The 16,627-nt window shown below is 51.6% G+C and overlaps 1 protein-coding gene across 18 annotated transcripts in view; it reads left to right on the plus strand.

Moving 5' to 3' along the window:
- Positions 1-533: 533 nt before the first annotated feature.
- ODF2 (outer dense fiber of sperm tails 2) overlaps positions 534-16,627 on the plus strand; it is a 46,234-nt gene continuing 30,140 nt past the window's right edge. Inside the window, exons 1-9 of one of the 18 annotated variants that reach the window (XM_084799334.1) lie at positions 1,439-1,588; positions 2,105-2,341; positions 3,533-3,623; positions 4,775-4,900; positions 8,928-9,026; positions 13,315-13,485; positions 14,437-14,597; positions 15,435-15,564; positions 16,084-16,215. In XM_084799334.1, coding sequence (XP_084655460.1) covers positions 2,310-2,341; positions 3,533-3,623; positions 4,775-4,900; positions 8,928-9,026; positions 13,315-13,485; positions 14,437-14,597; positions 15,435-15,564; positions 16,084-16,215 — 942 coding nt within the window. In that variant the 5' untranslated portion in view covers positions 1,439-1,588; positions 2,105-2,309. Of the gene's footprint in view, positions 635-1,090; positions 1,295-1,405; positions 1,589-2,104; positions 2,342-3,532; positions 3,624-4,346; positions 4,501-4,774; positions 4,901-8,927; positions 9,027-13,314; positions 13,486-14,436; positions 14,598-15,434; positions 15,565-16,083; positions 16,216-16,627 lie in introns of those variants that run through there. The other 17 variants (XM_084799333.1, XM_084799320.1, XM_084799330.1 and 14 more) reach the window with 17 other exon arrangements.

A 16,627-nucleotide genomic window follows, 5' to 3' on the forward strand; every position in this document is an offset into this window, starting at 1 on the left:
GACATCTGTGGAGCTTATGAATTTTATGCGGCGTTGAAAATTGAATCTAGAGTCTTGCTCATGTCAGACAAGGGCTCTACCACTGAGCCCTTACCCCCAGCTGTGGATCTGGTCGTAACAGAACCTCAGGATGTTAGGGATAGATGATGACCGAGGTATCCAGACTGACCTTCAACTCATTGCAATCCTCCTGCCTCAGTCTCTTCAGTGTTGAAATTACAGGCGTTTAAAAAAAAAAAAAAAAAAAGGCCGAGCCTTAGCGGCGCAGGCCTTTAATCCCAGCACTCAGGAGGCAGAGGCAGGGGGAGGGCAGCAAGTCCCCAGGTTAGCCAGGGTTGTCCCCCACATGAACTACCACGGGTTGAAAAACAGATGACATGAGAAGACCACAGAAGGCGAAGGTGGGAAAGGTTCACACTCCAGGGAGGAGCTGGCGGGAGCATGGCTACTGTACTTAAGAGAAAGGTGTCAAGGGAACGAGGTCTACCCGGGGGGGCCCTGAGGTTGTTAAAAGTCTCCCAGAATCCAGGGCGGCAATGTGAGCCACGTGACAGGCCCCCCATGATTGGCTAACAAGGGAAGTATAGTTGGTTGAGAAGATGGCGGCTCAGCAGAGAGAACCACAGCAGAGTAGGTCCGTACAGAAGCGGTGGCGTACGGTGTGCCGGAGGGCAGAGAGGGGCGTGGGGAGTGCGGCCTCTTCCTGCTGTTTGGGCGCTGTGGGAGAGGGGCACAGTCAGGGCAGTGTGCACAGGTTGTCTTCACTGAGTGGACTAGGCACGGGATGGCTTTCCAGAAGCCCCAGCCTGTCGCGTGTTCAGAGATTTCCCCCTCTGCGTCCAACTTCCTACTCTTTCGAGGGGAGCGCGTTAGGGCTCAGAAGCCAAGAGGACAAGGGCAAAAATGGCGGAGGGGGACGCAGTGCCCTGAACGGTGGAGGGGGGGAGAGCAAGACCAGGCTGGTCTGAGCGGGAGGCGTCGCGTGTCTCCCTGGCGACGGGGCGGCGTACGGGCCGCGTGGCCCGGAAGTGGGCGGAGCGTCCCGCGTGGGGCGGGGCATCTCTGTGACGCTAGGGGCTGGGCCTAAATGGCGACACCCGAGAGGCTCCAGGGGGGGTTTGAACTGGCCAATGGGCGAGCTGCCGACCGGGTGTCGGAAAAGGAGGCGGAAGCGGGGAGGAGCCGCCGCCGGAGCCGGACTGCATCCGCCGCGGCGTCTCCATGGCACGACCCTGGCCTCCGACTTCAACGACTTCATAAGGAGACGGTTCTGGGCGCAGCCCTGTCGCTCTTGGTGAGAGGCCGCGCGGCGGGGCGGGGTGCAGAGCGCAGCAGCTTCAAGCCCCGCGCTCCCGGCCCGGGGTTGGCTCGGCCCGGCACCGTCCCGCGTCTAGGCGCGCTCCTTCCTGCGTCCGAACCCGGCCCGCCCCGCCCCTCGTTGGGCACGGGCACGTCCTCCTCCCGCTAACGGGCGGGCCGGCCGCCTCCGTCCTCTCCGGGCCGTCGCCAGGGCTCTTTCCCTCCTCTGCTGCCCTCCGGCAGGGCTGCGCCCTTCTATGGGCAGAACCCCGTCCCCTCTTGCCTGCTGGTGGGTCGCCGTGCGCCCCATCCTCCCCGGAGGCCACCCCTGCTCTCTGCGGGCTGGGTCGCAGCAGTTACGCGCGCTTGGAGTGGGCAGGCCTCCGGGGATCCTCTCGGCCAGCCCCAGGGATGCGGCTAGCCCTGGAGCTGTCCGGCTACCCAGGTCGCCCGGCCCAGGTCGCCGCTCCTCCCCCCTCCACCTATTGGTTCTCCCCGGTAGCTATTCTGCCGGGAACGCCCCTTCACCTAGGAGACAGTTGCCCGGGCACCGCCCCGAATATCCCTCCTGGTCCCTGCGCGGGTTCCCGCCCCTGGGGGGCCCACTTGGGGCCTAGCGGTTCTCACCTTCTTCGCACGCCAGCCAGGCCTCAGGTTTAATCCCTAGTAGCCCTTGGCCCGCGCTCCCTCCTGGGTGGGGCCTGGGCATGCTGGTCCCACCTCGCCCTCCACCTGCCTCCTGGCAGTGCACTCGGCACCCCGCAGGTCGCTCAGCCTCTCCTGTCTCCCCTTCCCCACTTGGCAGGACAGTTGCTGTGCGACTTGGACGGTAGAGGAGCGCCTCCCAAGTTTTCATCCAACTGCCACCCCCAAAGCTTCCACCCTCCTCCCCTCAGAGAGAGGACGTTTGATGCCCGGCCCTTGAGATTCTCATTGGCAAGCCCCTCTGGGTACCCCTGAACAGAGCCTGCCGACCCAATTGCCCAACTTTGCGGCTTTGATGCTTAGCCATGTCTGCCTCATCCTCAGGCGGCTCCCCCAGGTACAGCCAATGTGGGGGGCGCCATTACAGTAGGGTAGGGAAAGGTGGTCAGGGCTCCCCAGGCCAGGCTCAATGGAAACTTCTCTTTTTAGTTTACCTGGTAACTAAAAGTCTGGAACAAAAACACTTAAAAGTGACTTTTAACGGGGAGGAGTAAGGACACATGGGCTGGCACCCCAGTTCTGCCCACTCCCCCACTCCCAAGACGCTACAGCTCCCAGTAGCAAATAAGATCGCTCTTAACTGAGTGTTACACTCTGACTGCAGCTTGACCTCAGATTCACTAGGGTAGCCAAGGTTGTCCTCGAATTCTTGATTTTTCTGCCTCTGCACTCTATGTGGTGGCTTAAAAGCATTTCCCCTATGCCACTCTAGTGTGTCTTAAGTGAGCAGAAATGTTACAAGTAGGTAGGAAAACCTGAGTTTCTAGTTTGGACATTCTTCCAAATGATAGCCCTGCTCTTAAATAATTATTTGTAAGCGAACCGAGCAAAATGCACACGACAGTGTGGTGGTTTCTATGCTTCAGCATTTCCCCCAAGAATTTGCGAGGTTGGCAAGAGGCTACTCGGGGACCATAAGGAGCCAGTGGAATAGGTTAGATTTGATCTTTCCAGGCTTTTTCCCCAGCCTGGGATTCCTGGCTGGACCGCGGGATCTGGAGCACGCCATTTGCTGGCTTTGTACATCTCATGTTGGGCTGCATATGTACAAGCCAGGCTCTTGTAGGGCAGTGGGTGGGCTGTGTTGTGAAGTGGGCTCTTCGTGTGCTCAGGCAAACCTCTGATGCTTTGTTCTATACGCTTGAGTCATCGTGACTTTGCTCCTGAGCCCAGTGCTCTTAGAGGTCTCTCAGGTTAACCTTTCTCATAAGATATCCCCCGAGGAAACTGGGGACCATGATCTGGGGACCATGTTACCTGGTAGGATGACAGGTAGGCTTTTCAGCACAAGGTCACAATACATGTGATGCGGAGGCGGGTTAAAAGGGCAGCATGCAGACACCCTTCACCTTGTTTTCATCCTCCTGCTGGGCACACCATGTGTGCCTTATGCTCATCTACAGGGAGCCGAGGGAGTCACGACTGCTTCTCCTGGCTGTCAACTCAATGCAGTGTCATCTCCTAAGAGCTGAGGAATAGGAGGACCCTGGTTTTCTGCTCATAATCTGGTTCTTATGCCCGGGTGCAGGTTTCCATCGTGTGGGAAGAACGGAGTAACGAGTCTCACACAGAAAAAGGTCTTGCGAACACCTTGTGGCGCACCCAGTGTAACTGTGACGGTAGGTGACCTTCAAAATAGTACCATCAGAAGTGCTGCTGCAAGCCTTTGCCGGGGGCTGCCCAGATGCTCTGCCCAGAGCGGCTAAGCATGGCCTGCTTGCTGATAAAGGTGCCAGGTATGAGGAGGTTGTCTTGACGGCCTTCCAGGGAAATTCCAACATCTTAAGAAAGACATTTCAAAAAGGAAAAAGGGACAAAAAGAATGAGAGGAGATGGGGTGGGAGCGACTGGTGGGCGAGACCCCTGCACCCGGGCCCAGCCCTGCTGCGTTTTCTCTCACTTAGTCTCTACAGCCTTCTCATTCTTGGCATTCCTCCTAGCCGAGTGTGCCCTAGTATCTTCCTTGCATGTGGCCTGACTTATTCTATACCTTAACCCTTTTGTGTGTTTCCCATACTAATTTGTATGCCTGCTTCGAAGGTAAGAGCTTTGCATCCCACCCACACTTAAGTCCAAGGAGGAGCTGCCCAGCCCAGCGGGCTTGGGTGGAGCTGCAGCTCTGAGGACCCTGCGGCTTGCTTTTGGGCTTTTAGAGGACCCTGTCCTGAGTGGACCTCAAGGCGTTCAACTGGGACCTCTGTGGAGTCTGCCTGTACTCCTGCCTTGCTTCCTGCCTGCATGCCAGTAGTCGGTAGCCGTCCTGCTCACGTGGTGGCTAAGCTTTCCCACGTCCCCCAGAAGCCTCTGAGCTCTGTTTTCATGCCCAGTTTACTTATCCACAGATCAACCCTTTTTGTGTTGCCCTCCCCTGCCTGGCAGAAGTGAACCATGAAGGACCGATCTTCAACTCCCCCCTTACATGTTCACGTGGATGAGAACACTCCTGTCCACGTCCACATAAAAAAACTCCCGAAACCATCAGCAGCCAGCAGCCAGGTAGGAGCATGTCAGGGGGGCGAGGTCACAGCTGCGGACCAGGGCTTCATCTCCCGGCCCGGCCTCCTCGCACTTCTGATTCCAAAGGTTTGGGAGACACGTTCTTTTCTGGAGGTCACTTGCCTGGTTAGAAGGTAGGCCTCTGTCCTTGAGCAGCAGCCGTAGTAGTCAAGTTACTCAGAAGAGGCACCCTGGCAGAGGTGGTGTTTGCCACCAGAGTGGCGCTGTGGTCAGCTGAGCCTGCAGGTGACTCTAGCTTTGTCCCTTTGCACAGAAATCTCATAAGCGCGGAATGAAAGGGGACACCGTGAATGTGCGGCGGAGTGTCCGGGTGAAAACCAAGGTACCTTGGATGCCCCCTGGAAAATCATCTGCCCGGCATGTGGGATGCAAGTGGGAGGTAGGCTCAGCCTTGTTCAGGCTTATCTTCTTGGACTGGTCAGTCAGATTCTAGCTGGCCTCAGACTTGGTGTGGTTGCAGAAGGTCCAGTAAGCCTCACTTCCTGAGTGTCTTGCTAACCCTGAGAGCTTATGGCACCGCTTGGGTCCTGGCAGCATTGCTGTGTGGTAGGGTCCTGCTGTTCTAGTGTAGAGACAAAACAGCTGGAACTGACTTCACTGGAGTCTTGGAGCAGCAGCAGCACTGAAGTTAGGACTCTGTCTCATGGAGACTGAATTCAGCCTCTGCTTTGCCACATAGATTTATGTCTCTCACAGGAACTGTAGCATAATTAACACTGAAGTGGTTGGGTATGTGTGTGTGTATATACAGCAGCCTATAGAACAGCCAAGAAGATGTGCCCGTATAGACGAGGCAAGTGTTGCATCCACACTGCTTTTGGAGCAGATGAACTGCCTTGAGTATGAGCAGCCGGAGAACGTGTGTCTCACCGCTTAGCAGTGTTTATCTGTGCACCTGCTCAAGCACCGTCCACCAGTCATCCCGGCCCTGCACTCAGCCCGTCCACCTACTCATTTCCCCTCAGCCAGCCAGTGAGTCATACACAGTACATTTCTGGAGCCTTGCACCAGGCGTTGTCAACCTGGAGTTTCTAGCTACAAGCCTGGTGTGACATGTTCTTTGTCCTTCCTTTTAAGTGCATCGCAGGGAAGAATTCAGTGACGAGAAGGCTAAGAAGCTTGTGACTGTGCTCTGAACAAACTTCTTGTTATCAGTACAAGTAAAGGCTTCAAAATAGTGCTCGGCAGTCCAGGTGTGCTGCCAGTACCTCTAACCCCAGCACACAGCACACAGCACGCGGGAGGCCAGCCTGGTCTGCATAGTGAGTCCAGGACAGCCAGGGCTACACAGCGCTACCTTGACTCACATAAAACCAAGCATGCTCAGCCTGGTGGTTTAAGAGTCAGTCTTTTTCTTAGAGTTTGTTACTCTGAAAACGAGAGACCCAAAAAATGCATGTAATATTGACATTCGTAATCCTACCACGTGGATGTGACTCTTTGATTTGTCAGTTTGTTCTTAAGTAGACTAAGGATTCGGGTCTCCTCAGGAATGCACAGGAAGCGTTAGCAACAGTATAAAAACACAATGCAGATGGGCTTCTGGCTGGGTGTGTAGCTCACTGGTAGAGTACATGCTTAGCATGTTTGAGACCCTGGGTCTAGTTTCCCCATATTGCTCCCCTAAAGGGTATTGTTCCCCCAAAAGAAGGCTGAGATAAAAAAAAAAAAAAAAGGTCCATTGTTTTATTACCTCAGTGGGAACCATTGAAAAGTAAATTTGAAAAATTTATTTACAGAGCAGTGCCAGATAGGGCGGTGAATACCTTTAACCCCAGCTTTTAGGAGGCTGAAGCAGGAGGATTGCTAGGAGTTAGAGGCCATCTGGGGTTGTTTGTTTTGTTTGAGACAGGGTTTCTCTGTGTGATAGCCCTGGATTTCCTAGACTCACTTTGTAGACCAGGCTGGTTTCAAACTCAGAGATCTGCTTGCCTCTGCCTCCCAAGTGCTCAGGTTACAGGCGTGCTCCACTGTACCCGGCAGCCAGCTGGGATGTAGTGAGGCCTGTCTCAAAATAAAAAATAAGTTTGAACAGAAACAGGTATCATTTTTATTGAATTGAAAGGATTTTAAAGCGCTAGAGAGATGCTCAAGGGGTTAAGATCACTGACTGCTCTTGCAAAAGACCTGGGTTCAATCCCAGCACCCACATGGTGGGCCATGTGCCCTGACTCCAGCTGTGCTGCTCTCTCAGTAAGACTCCAGGGAAGTCAGTTCCCAGCTGTTTCACGTGGCACCCTCTTTTGGCTTGTGCATGTGCAAGGCGCACGCATGATGTGCAGGTATACAAGCAGGCAAAACGTGCATACACATAAATTTAAAATAAGTAAATCTGCTGGTGGTGGTGGCATGTGCGTGCGCGCACACACACAAACACACACACACCCCTTTAATCCCAGTACTCAAGAGGCAGGTGGATCACTGTGAGTTTGCAGCTAGCCTCGTCTACAGGACAGCCAGGGTTACACAGAGAAAATTTTTAAAGAAGAAGAAAATAAGTAAATCTGAAAAATAGACACAGCAAACATAAAAAGTTTTAAACCTGGAGGAGTGTAAAAGATTACAGTTATCCCACGTCATCATGCACATGGCAAGAACTCCTTTTTTAAAAAAGATTTTTTTATTTATACAGTATTCTTTCCGCATGTATAGCTGCCCACCACAAGAGGGCACCAGATCTCATTACAGATGGTTGCTAGCCACCCTGTGGTTGCTGGGAATTGAACTCCTAACCTTTGTTGGAAGGGCAGATGGTGTTCTTAACCCTCTGAGCCGTCTCTCGGACTCTTAAGGGTGTTTTAGTTGTTGAGACTAGCTTAGGCCAGTTTCAGACTTGCTGTGGAGGTGAGGATGACTCTGAGGCTATTTTTAAAAAAATTATATTTTATGTGCATAATTGATTACATGTATGTTTGTCCCACTTGTGTGCCTAGTACCCATGGAGGCCTGTAAAGGGCAACATGTCCCCTGGAACCGGAGGTACAGAAGGTTGTGAGCTAGCATGTGGGTGCTGGAATCAAATCTAAGCCGTCTGGAAGAACAGCTAGTGTTCTTAATAACTGAACCATTTCTCCAGCTCCAAGATTCTTTTAAGCTTTTCAAGACAGGGCTTCTCTTTGTAGTCCTGGCTGTCCTGGACTCGCTTTGTAGACTAGGGTGGCCTTGAACTCAGAGCAGTCTACCTGCCTCTGCCTCTCTGAGTGCTAGGGACTAAACGCATGCGCTACCATGCCCAATTCGAAGATTCATTTTTATTTGTTTACTTACCCATTTATGTGTTTGTTTATTTTGGTCTTTTGAGGTAGAGTTACTCTGTGTAGCTCTGAGTCTCTTGGAACTCACTCTGTAGACCAGTCTGCCCTCAAACTCACAGAGATATATCTGCCTCTGCTTCCAGATTTCTGGGATTAAAGGCTTGCACCACCACCGCCCAGCAGATTGACTTACTTTTAATTACATGTGTTTGTGGGTGCATACTCCTGAGAACTGGTGCCTGAGGTTCTCAGAGGCTTTGGGTTGCCCTGGAGTTGAAGTTATGGGCAATTGTTATGGATTGCTGCGTGTGGGCACTGGCAACTAATTTCCAGCAGATCTTCTTTCTTTGTCATTTTTAAAAAATATTACTTTTTTTTTGTTATTATGTATACAGTGCTCTGCCTGCATGTACATCTGCAGGCCAGAGGAAGGTATCAGATCACATTATAGATGGTTGTGAGCCACCATGTGGTTGCTGGGAATTGAATTTATGACCTCTGTTAACCGCTGAGCCATCGCTCCAGCCCAGATCCTCTTTCTTCTTTTCTCTTAAATTTTTTTTGTTTTTGTTTTTCGAGACAGGGTTTCTCTCTGTAGTTCTGGCTGTCTTGGACTTACTTTGGAGACCAGGCTGGCCTCAAACTCACAGCGATCCGCCTGCCTCTGCCTCCTGAGTGCTGGGATTAAAGGTGTGAGCCACCATGCCAGGTGCTGGTTTTACTTTTTGAGAAAAGGTTTTACTGTTTATCCTGTCAGGTCTCAAACTCACTGTATAGATAAGACTGTCTTCAAATTCATGGAGATCTGCCTGCCTGTGCTGAGACTAATGGCATGTGCTACCATGGCCAGCATTGCCAGTCCCACCTTCCCCCCACCCCCTTTTTTATTTTATTTTTTTGAGTTAGGGTCTATTATATAGTTCTCTGGCTGTCCTGGAACTCAAAATGTAAACCATGTTGGCCATGAACTCCCAGAGATCCACCTGCCCTCTGCCTCAAGAGTGCTGAGATTAAAGGCCTTCTCCACCATACCCAGTTCCTGCCCTTTTTAAAAATTAGAAAGGTGTGTGCACATGCATGTTCAGATGCGTGTTCACATGGCGGTGAGAGGACAGCCTGCAGTGTCGTTCCTCAACTTGTTTTTCGGGACAGGGTCTTCCTGAACCTGAAACTTGCCGTGTATGTGAGACTGGCTGTACATCAAGCCCCGGGGATCTTCCAGTTTCTCTCTCCCCAGAGCTGCAGGCAAAGGCATGTACCACTGAGCCTGGGTTTTTTGTTTTTGTTTTTTTTTTTGTTTTTGTTTTTTTTTGTTTTTGTTTTTGTTTTTTTTGTTACTGAGTTCTGCATGTTGAACTCAGGTCTTGGTGTTTGTGTGGCAAGCTTTGGGTTTTGTTTTTGTTTTTGTTTTTTTTTTTTGTTTTTTCGAGACAGGGTTTTTCTTGTAGCCCTGGCTGTCCTGGACTCACTTCAACTCACAGCGACCCGCCTGCCTCTGCCTCCCGAGTGCTGGGATTAAAGGCATGGCGTGCGCCACCACACCTGGCTTCCAGCCCTGACTTTGAACTTTTGACCTTCCTGCTTCTACTCTTGAGGCGCTGGAGCTGTAGGTGTACACCAGTGCACCTGGTTTTATGGGGAAGCCCTGGAGAGTGAACCCAGAGCTTCTTCACACATGCTCAACAAACCCTCTACCCACCATGCTACGTCTTCAGCCTATCTCTAGATGACTTTTTTCTTTGTTTTTTTTCTTCTTCTTTTTCTTTAAGATGTATTTATTATTTATACAATATTCTGCCCGCAAGTGTGCCTGCCTGCCACAAGAAGGCACCAAATCTCATTACAGATGGTCGTGAGCTACCTTGTGGGAATTGAACTTGGAACCTTTGGAAGAGCATTCAGTGCTCTTAATCTCTCCAGCTTGCTTCCCCTGCCACCGGTTTTTCTTTTTTCTTTTTTCTTTTTTTTTTTCTGAAGCAGAGTTTCTCTGTTAGCCTTTGCTGTCACTTTGTAGACCAGGCTGGCAATGAACTCAAAGATCAGCCTGCCTCTGCCTCCCAACTGCTGGGATTAAAGGTGTGCACCACCACTGCCTGGGTGCCTATCTCTAGATAGTTTTTAGAAATTACATTTATTTGCGTGTGTACGTGCATGCAGGTCAGAGGATAAGCCTGGGGAGTTGGCTCTGGCCTTCCACCATGTGCATCGAGTTTGGCCCTATTTGTGTAGGAGCAGTGTCTATTTTATGTGCATGCAACTCCTGACTTGTGTGTGCCAGGAGGATGTATAAGCTGTGATAAGCAGCGCTGACCTCACAGGATGGCATACTTTACTGTTGTTTCCTTCTGCTTTGTTTTATGAGACAGCCTCATGTTGCCTCAGCTGCCCTTGACGTCTCTGTATGGCTGGGACTGGGCTAGAACTCCTGATCTTCCTGCCTCCGCATCCAGTGTGCTAGGATCACAGCACCTGCTCCCACCGGCTCCCACCTTCTATGGTTTATTATACTGTACTTTTAACTTTTCGTCCTGAGGATTGACTCCAGGTTCTTATTGCTGTTTTATTTTTTGTGTTCTATTCAGATTTCTCCCTCTCCCCTCCCCCCCCCCCCCCATCTCTATCTCTGCACTATGTAGCTCTGGTTGGCCTGGCATTCTTATAGAACTCAGTGATGCACCTGCCCTGCCTGGCAAGTTTTCTTTTAATCATCATATACTACACTATTTTTGTTGTTACTGTTTTCTTTTGCTTTCAAGACAGGGCTCTCCTGGAACTTACTATGTGGATCAGAGATCCGCTTGCCTCTGTCTGCTGAGTGCTGAGGTGCCACCATGCCCAGCACATATATGATGTATTATTAAAAATACTGGAGCGGTGGCTCAGCAGTTAAGAGCATCGGCTGTTCTTCCAGAGGACCTGGGTTCAATACCCAGCACCTATACGGTGTCTCATACCTATTCCTAACTCAGCTCCAGGGCTCCTGACACCCTCACACATACATGCATACAGAGAAACACCAGTGGACGTCATAAAACCAAAAACTTTTTTAGCCGAGCACTGGTGGCTCTTGCCTTTAATCCCAGCACTTGGCTGGCAGTGACAGTCATGACCAGCTGGGCTACAGAGCAAGTTCCAGGACAGTCAGGACTGTACAGAGAAACCCTGCTTTGAAAAATGGAAAAAAAAAAAAAAAAGTGGGAGCTGGAGAGATGATTCAGTGGTTAAGAGCACTGCCTGTTCTCCCAGAGGTCCTCGGTTCAATTCCCAGCAACCACATGGTGGCTCACAACTACCTAATGTGATCTGATGCCCTCCTCTGGCCTGTAGGTATACAAGCAGATAAATAATTCATACATAAAAGAAACAGATCTTAAAAAAACAAAGGGGGGGGCAGGGCTACAAGATGTTTGAGCCTATACCAAGCATTAAGGAGGCTGAGGCAAGAAGATTGCTGTGTGTGAGGCCAACCGAGCCTACATAGACCCTTTGTCAAAAGGAAAAAAATCAAGACTCGTCAGGCTTTGTGGCTCACACCTGTAATCTCAGAAGAATGGGACAGGCTGTTGCTATGAGCTTGAGGGCATTCTAGGCAACATACTGAGTCAGGCCCGCCTGGATCCAGCCTCCCTCACTGTCAGCCAGATGGTGGTTTATTGGATCACACACTGGATAAGCTGAGGCTGGAGTTCGAGGCCAGCCTAGGTTGCAGTGCGAGACTTTATTTGAAAAATACAGCAAGAGCCTTTAATCCCGGCACTCAGGAGGCAGAGGCAGGTGGATCTCTGTGAGTTTGAGGCTAGCCTGCTCTACAGAGTGAGTTCCAGGACAGCAAGCAGGTCTACACAGAGAGACCCTGTCTTGGAAAACCAATCCCAACAAAGAAAAGGGGACGAGGAACAAGGAGCTCCGTGGGTGAAAGCACTTGCAGCCAAGTCTGATGCTCTGAGTTTAGTCCCTGGGACCCACGTGGTGGAAGGAAAGGAACATTGCTGTGAGCAGCTGGTGCAATGGCTCAGTGTAGCTGTCATGCAAGCCTGGTGACCTAAGCTAACTTCATAAACCATGGAGGTGTAGATGTTGGGAACCAACCTCAGATAGCTAGCTGTCCTCTGATCTGCACGTGTGCACTCTGCACTGTGGAAATGACTTTCTGTTGCTGTAGGTTGCTGGGAGGAATTGTCCTGCTCCTTGGCCTCAAAGCTTAACCCTAGAGATTCCCCAGAGAGGTGACTTGTCCGGGCTCTCCCAGGAGTTCAGACTGCAGCTGCTCTTCCTGCTTGTCTTGGGTCTGCCTCCGTCCCCTTCCTGGTTTTGCCTGGAAATGGTCTCAGGAGGTCTACATTTGCGGTAGAGCCAGAAATAGAGACCATAGGCTTCTATAATGCCTGAGGTTATTTTGTTTTTGTTTTAGGTTTTATTTTACATGTATGAGTGTTTTGCTTGCATGTATGTCTGTGCACCATGTGTGTCCTTGGTGTCACAGAGGTCAGAAGAGGGCATCAGATCCCCTGGATCAGATGGTTGTGAGCTACCATGTAGGTGCTGGGAATCGAACTCAGGACCTTTGGAAGAACAGACAGTGCTCTTGCCCTCCGAGCCACCTCTCCTTCCTCTCATCTACTGCTCTTGCAGAGGCCCTGGGTTCAGTTCCCAAAACCTACATGGTAGCTCACAGTTAGCCAGAATTCCACTTCCAGAAGCAAGCAGTGCCCATGGATCTCAGGAAAGAAATCAGATCTCCTGGAACTGGAGTCACAGGCAGTTGTGAACCACCCTGTGTAGGCTAGGAGGCAAATCTGGGTCCTGTAAGAGCAACAGGTGTTCCGAACCACTGAGCAGCCTCTCCATCCCTCCTGAAGTGGTGTTTGAACTGTTGGTGGTGGTGCTGGGGATCGAACTCAGAGCCCTAGCTGAGTGTGCACTGATCCCTGCGCTAGTTCCTAGCCCTTGTCTGACCCCCTTCCCATTATTTGTCTTTGGGAGAAAGATCTAATTCTGTCCCCCCTTTAAAAAAATTTTTTTGAGAAAAGGTCTCATTGCATAGCTAACCTGTAACTTGTTATAGGCCAGGCCTTGAACTCAGAGATCTCCTGAGTGCTGGGAGTAAAGATGTGCACCACCATGTAGCCTGTGTCTCCCTCCCTTTCTCTTTCTCTCTTTTTAAAGGTAGAGTGTCTTTTTATGTTGCCCGGTCTGGTCTTGAATTCTTCTTCAGAAGTCTCAGCCTCCCGAGTAGCTGCGACTATTCAGGCACACAGCACACAAACCTGGCCTCTATAACTTAACATTCTAATTCACGCCTTTTCTTCCAATGTTAGAAAGTCTTCAAAAGCATCATTTAGATTTGGGTAGGTAACATTCCCCTCAGGAGGGTCTGGAGCGGTTGGTTCCTGGCCAGGATCTGTGGGGTTGCCATTGGCTTGTGTTGGCTCTGCCTGCCATTTAGCAGTCAACAAGCCTCTAGTGAGCAAATAACTACAGTGGAATTGTGTCAGAGGCTGTCCTTAGAGCTGCTGTGTCTCTCCCTCCCCCGCATCAGAATCCACCTCACTGTCTGGAGATCACACCACCATCTTCAGAAAAGCTGGTCTCGGTGATGCGTTTAAGTGACCTTTCTACAGAAGACGACGATTCAGGTCACTGTAAAATGAACCGTTACGATAAGAAGATTGACAGTCTAATGAACGCGGTCGGTTGTCTCAAATCTGAGGTAAGGGAGCTGCTGGGCCAGGCAGCTGGTACATTGAGAACAAATGGGTTACCCTGTGGGTGCCTCCCTCAGGCTGCCTGCCTGTGGGTGTCCTGACCTCAGCAGGCCTTCCCAGGGTGTCTCTTTGGAGCAGCCAACAGGCAGCTTCAGTTTCTGCCATGCTAGGAAACCTGAGTACTTACTCTTCTGGTACCCTCAGTGGGTACTCAGATTTGGCTCCTGTAATCGGGGAAGCTGGTGGTGTTAGCCTCTTTTTGTTTGTTTTGTGATGCACGGTCTTACTATGTAGCTCTGCCTGGCCTCAGACTTGAGCTGCCATTATGGGAGTGTGTCTCTCTCTGGTTTGGTGCTTCTACCCTGATGAAGTGTATAAAGAGAGTGCACAGCCTTTGCTGCTTAGCAAAGTGGAACAGAAACAGGACATCTGTCTTCATATGTGGTTGTGACACGTGGGGAGTGAGACGGGAATGGAGCTGAAAATAACCCATGCCTGGAGGTCCTGACTGCTGTGGGGCCTGTGACTTTAACCCTCTGCCCTGCTGGAGGTCCTGAGACCTTCTTGGAGAACCGAGAGGGGGCCTGCCTGGCTAACAGGCCTTCCTCCCTCCATAGCTCACTGTGCTTTTTTTGTGACATCTTTTGTGGCATGCCAAGTGAACTATTGTGCTGCCTGGCCGCACCGTTAGCCAGCACGCATCACTCAGTTTCCTTGTTCTTGGGTTCTTCAGGTGTAGACTAGGTGGAGCGTGTGCCAAGGAGAGTCAGTGCTTGCGTGACTGTTCGCCAAGAATGCTCAGAAGGCCTCAGGCACAGCCGCATCGCTCTTCTTAAAGGGTTGGATGTACTAGCAATGTGCTCCCAGAGAAGAGCCATCTTTTCTTTTCTTTTCTTTTTTTTTTTTTTTTTAAGAGCCATCTTTTCAATGGCCCTTGCCTGTGTCCCTTTCCCAAGGTCAAGATGCAGAAAGGCGAACGTCAAATGGCCAAAAGGTTCCTGGAGGAGCGGAAGGAGGAGCTGGAGGAGGTGGCTCACGAGCTGGCAGAGACAGAGCACGAGAACACGGTGCTCAGACACAACATCGAACGCATCAAGGAGGAGAAGGACTTCACTATGTAAGGGGCCCTGGCAGGCGGCTCTGCTCGCGCCTGTGGGGGGCTGTCTGTCGCTGGAGGATGGGGCCATGTGGTGCTGTGAATAGTGTCCAGAGAACTGCTTTAAATGGGCTGTCGAGGAGACAGGACTGTGGGGTTAGGCAGGTCGGCACTGGAAGATGAAATGCTGGGAAGATTTTGTGGGGAGACCTGGGGTGGGTGTTGTTCTCTGAGCAACAGAGAATAGGTCGAGCCTAGCTGCAGAGGACAAGAGGTTGTAGTTGGGTTTTTTGTTTTTTGTTTTTTACTTGTAGATACAGAATCCAAGTCCTGTGCATGTTCAGTGCTTTACCTCTGAACCACACTCCCCCTAGCCCGTAGGGTAACACTTTGAGGATGGGGGGGGGGGGACGCTTTTAGAAGCCGAGCAGTGACCAGGCGTGGTGGCACCTGCCTCTAGTTCCAGTACCAGCAGATAGATCCAGAAGGATTGGGAATTCAAGGCCAGTCCCTTTGACATAGCAAGTTCAAAAGGTAGCCATAGCTACATGAGACCCAGACTCAGGCAGCCAGCGTGACTGTGTGATGAGAAGGGAGGCGCGGAGGCAGTCGAGAGTCACGGCCCTATATAGGCTGTGCCTTGATGCCTGCTGGGTAGAGGCTCTGTTCTGTACTGAGGCAGGCATGACTCTGGGGCGTCATCGGAGATGGTAACCCGGGCAGGAAGGGCTCTCTGCACCACTTCACCATTGTTTGCTGGCAGGAAAGGAGTCTCTCAGGCCATTGTGAGGTGGACTTCAGAGCTCTGGGCAGGCTGGGCCCTGCGAGCGCTCAGGAGACCTGTTTTTCTGGCCCCAGGCTTCAGAAGAAACACCTGCAGCAGGAGAAGGAATGCCTCATGTCCAAGCTGGTGGAGGCTGAAATGGATGGAGCAGCTGCTGCCAAGCAAGTCATGGCCTTAAAGGATACCATCGGGAAGCTGAAAACCGTAGGTGGAGCCCTAGGAAGGTGTGGGGTGGGGGGAGGGGGCAGGGGGCTTTACGCAGTCATCAGCTGACTTTATGACATCTCCAGGTTGGGGGAGGGCACACCTAACTGCTCAGTCCCAACCCCCCCACTCTCACTTCCTGGGCCTTGGTCCTCGAAGATGATCTCTGTTGATCAGAGCATCTGAAGAGACTAAATCATGGGCCACTTGGGATCACAGTGAGTTCAAGGCATGTGGTTGATTCCTGTAAGTGTCAGCCACCAGCTGTTGCCATCTCTCTGGCCTTCTGCAGGACGCCTGACCTTACCATGCTCACTCACTTGGAGCGTCCCCATTTCTCCTTCCACCTCTCCCTGCCCCCGGCTCCTTCCCAGGAGACTTGCCCTTGATGCCTGTGGCTCAGCTCCTCTTGTCTGGGCTCCCTGGCACCTCCAGCTCTTGGAAGTCCTCATGGGCCTGTTGTGTGGCATGCGTGGGGGCCTGCCTCCCCTGCGCTGGGTAATACGTGCTTCTCTCCAGGAGAAACAGATGACTTGCACCGACATCAACACCTTAACGAGGCAGAAGGAACTTCTCCTGCAGAAGCTAAGCACATTTGAGGAAACCAACCGCACCCTCCGAGACCTGTTGAGGGAACAGCACTGCAAAGAGGTGAGGCTCTGACCTGCCGCAGCATCAGTGTGCCTTCTTTATCCTGCCTGCCCCGTCCTTGAGCCCTGCTTGCTTGTCTCTGTAAGGCCTGGCCGAGCGGACCAGAGAGAGCCTCGGCAAGTGTCGGGTACGGGCACAGCTGCTGCTGAGGCCAGGCCAGACAGCAGAAGGACCTCAGCAGTGTCGGGGGTTGGGAGCTGGAGTCCTAGGCCTGAAGTTTCCTCTTCTCTTCTTCTTTTTTCCTTTCTCTTCCCTCCTCTCTCTCTTCCTTGGGTCATAATGTTGTAGCCCAAGCTGACTTGAAGCGCACAGTCATTCTAGCTCAGCTTTCAAAATGCTGGAGGCTGCATTTTATGGTAGGCAGAAAATGCATAATGGCTGGTGCCCGCAAATTGATGGTATCACTTGATTT

The sequence above is a fragment of the Acomys minous genome (assembly GCF_964271855.1).
Source record: "Acomys minous genome assembly, chromosome: 10".
Lineage (NCBI taxonomy): Eukaryota > Metazoa > Chordata > Mammalia > Rodentia > Muridae > Acomys > Acomys minous.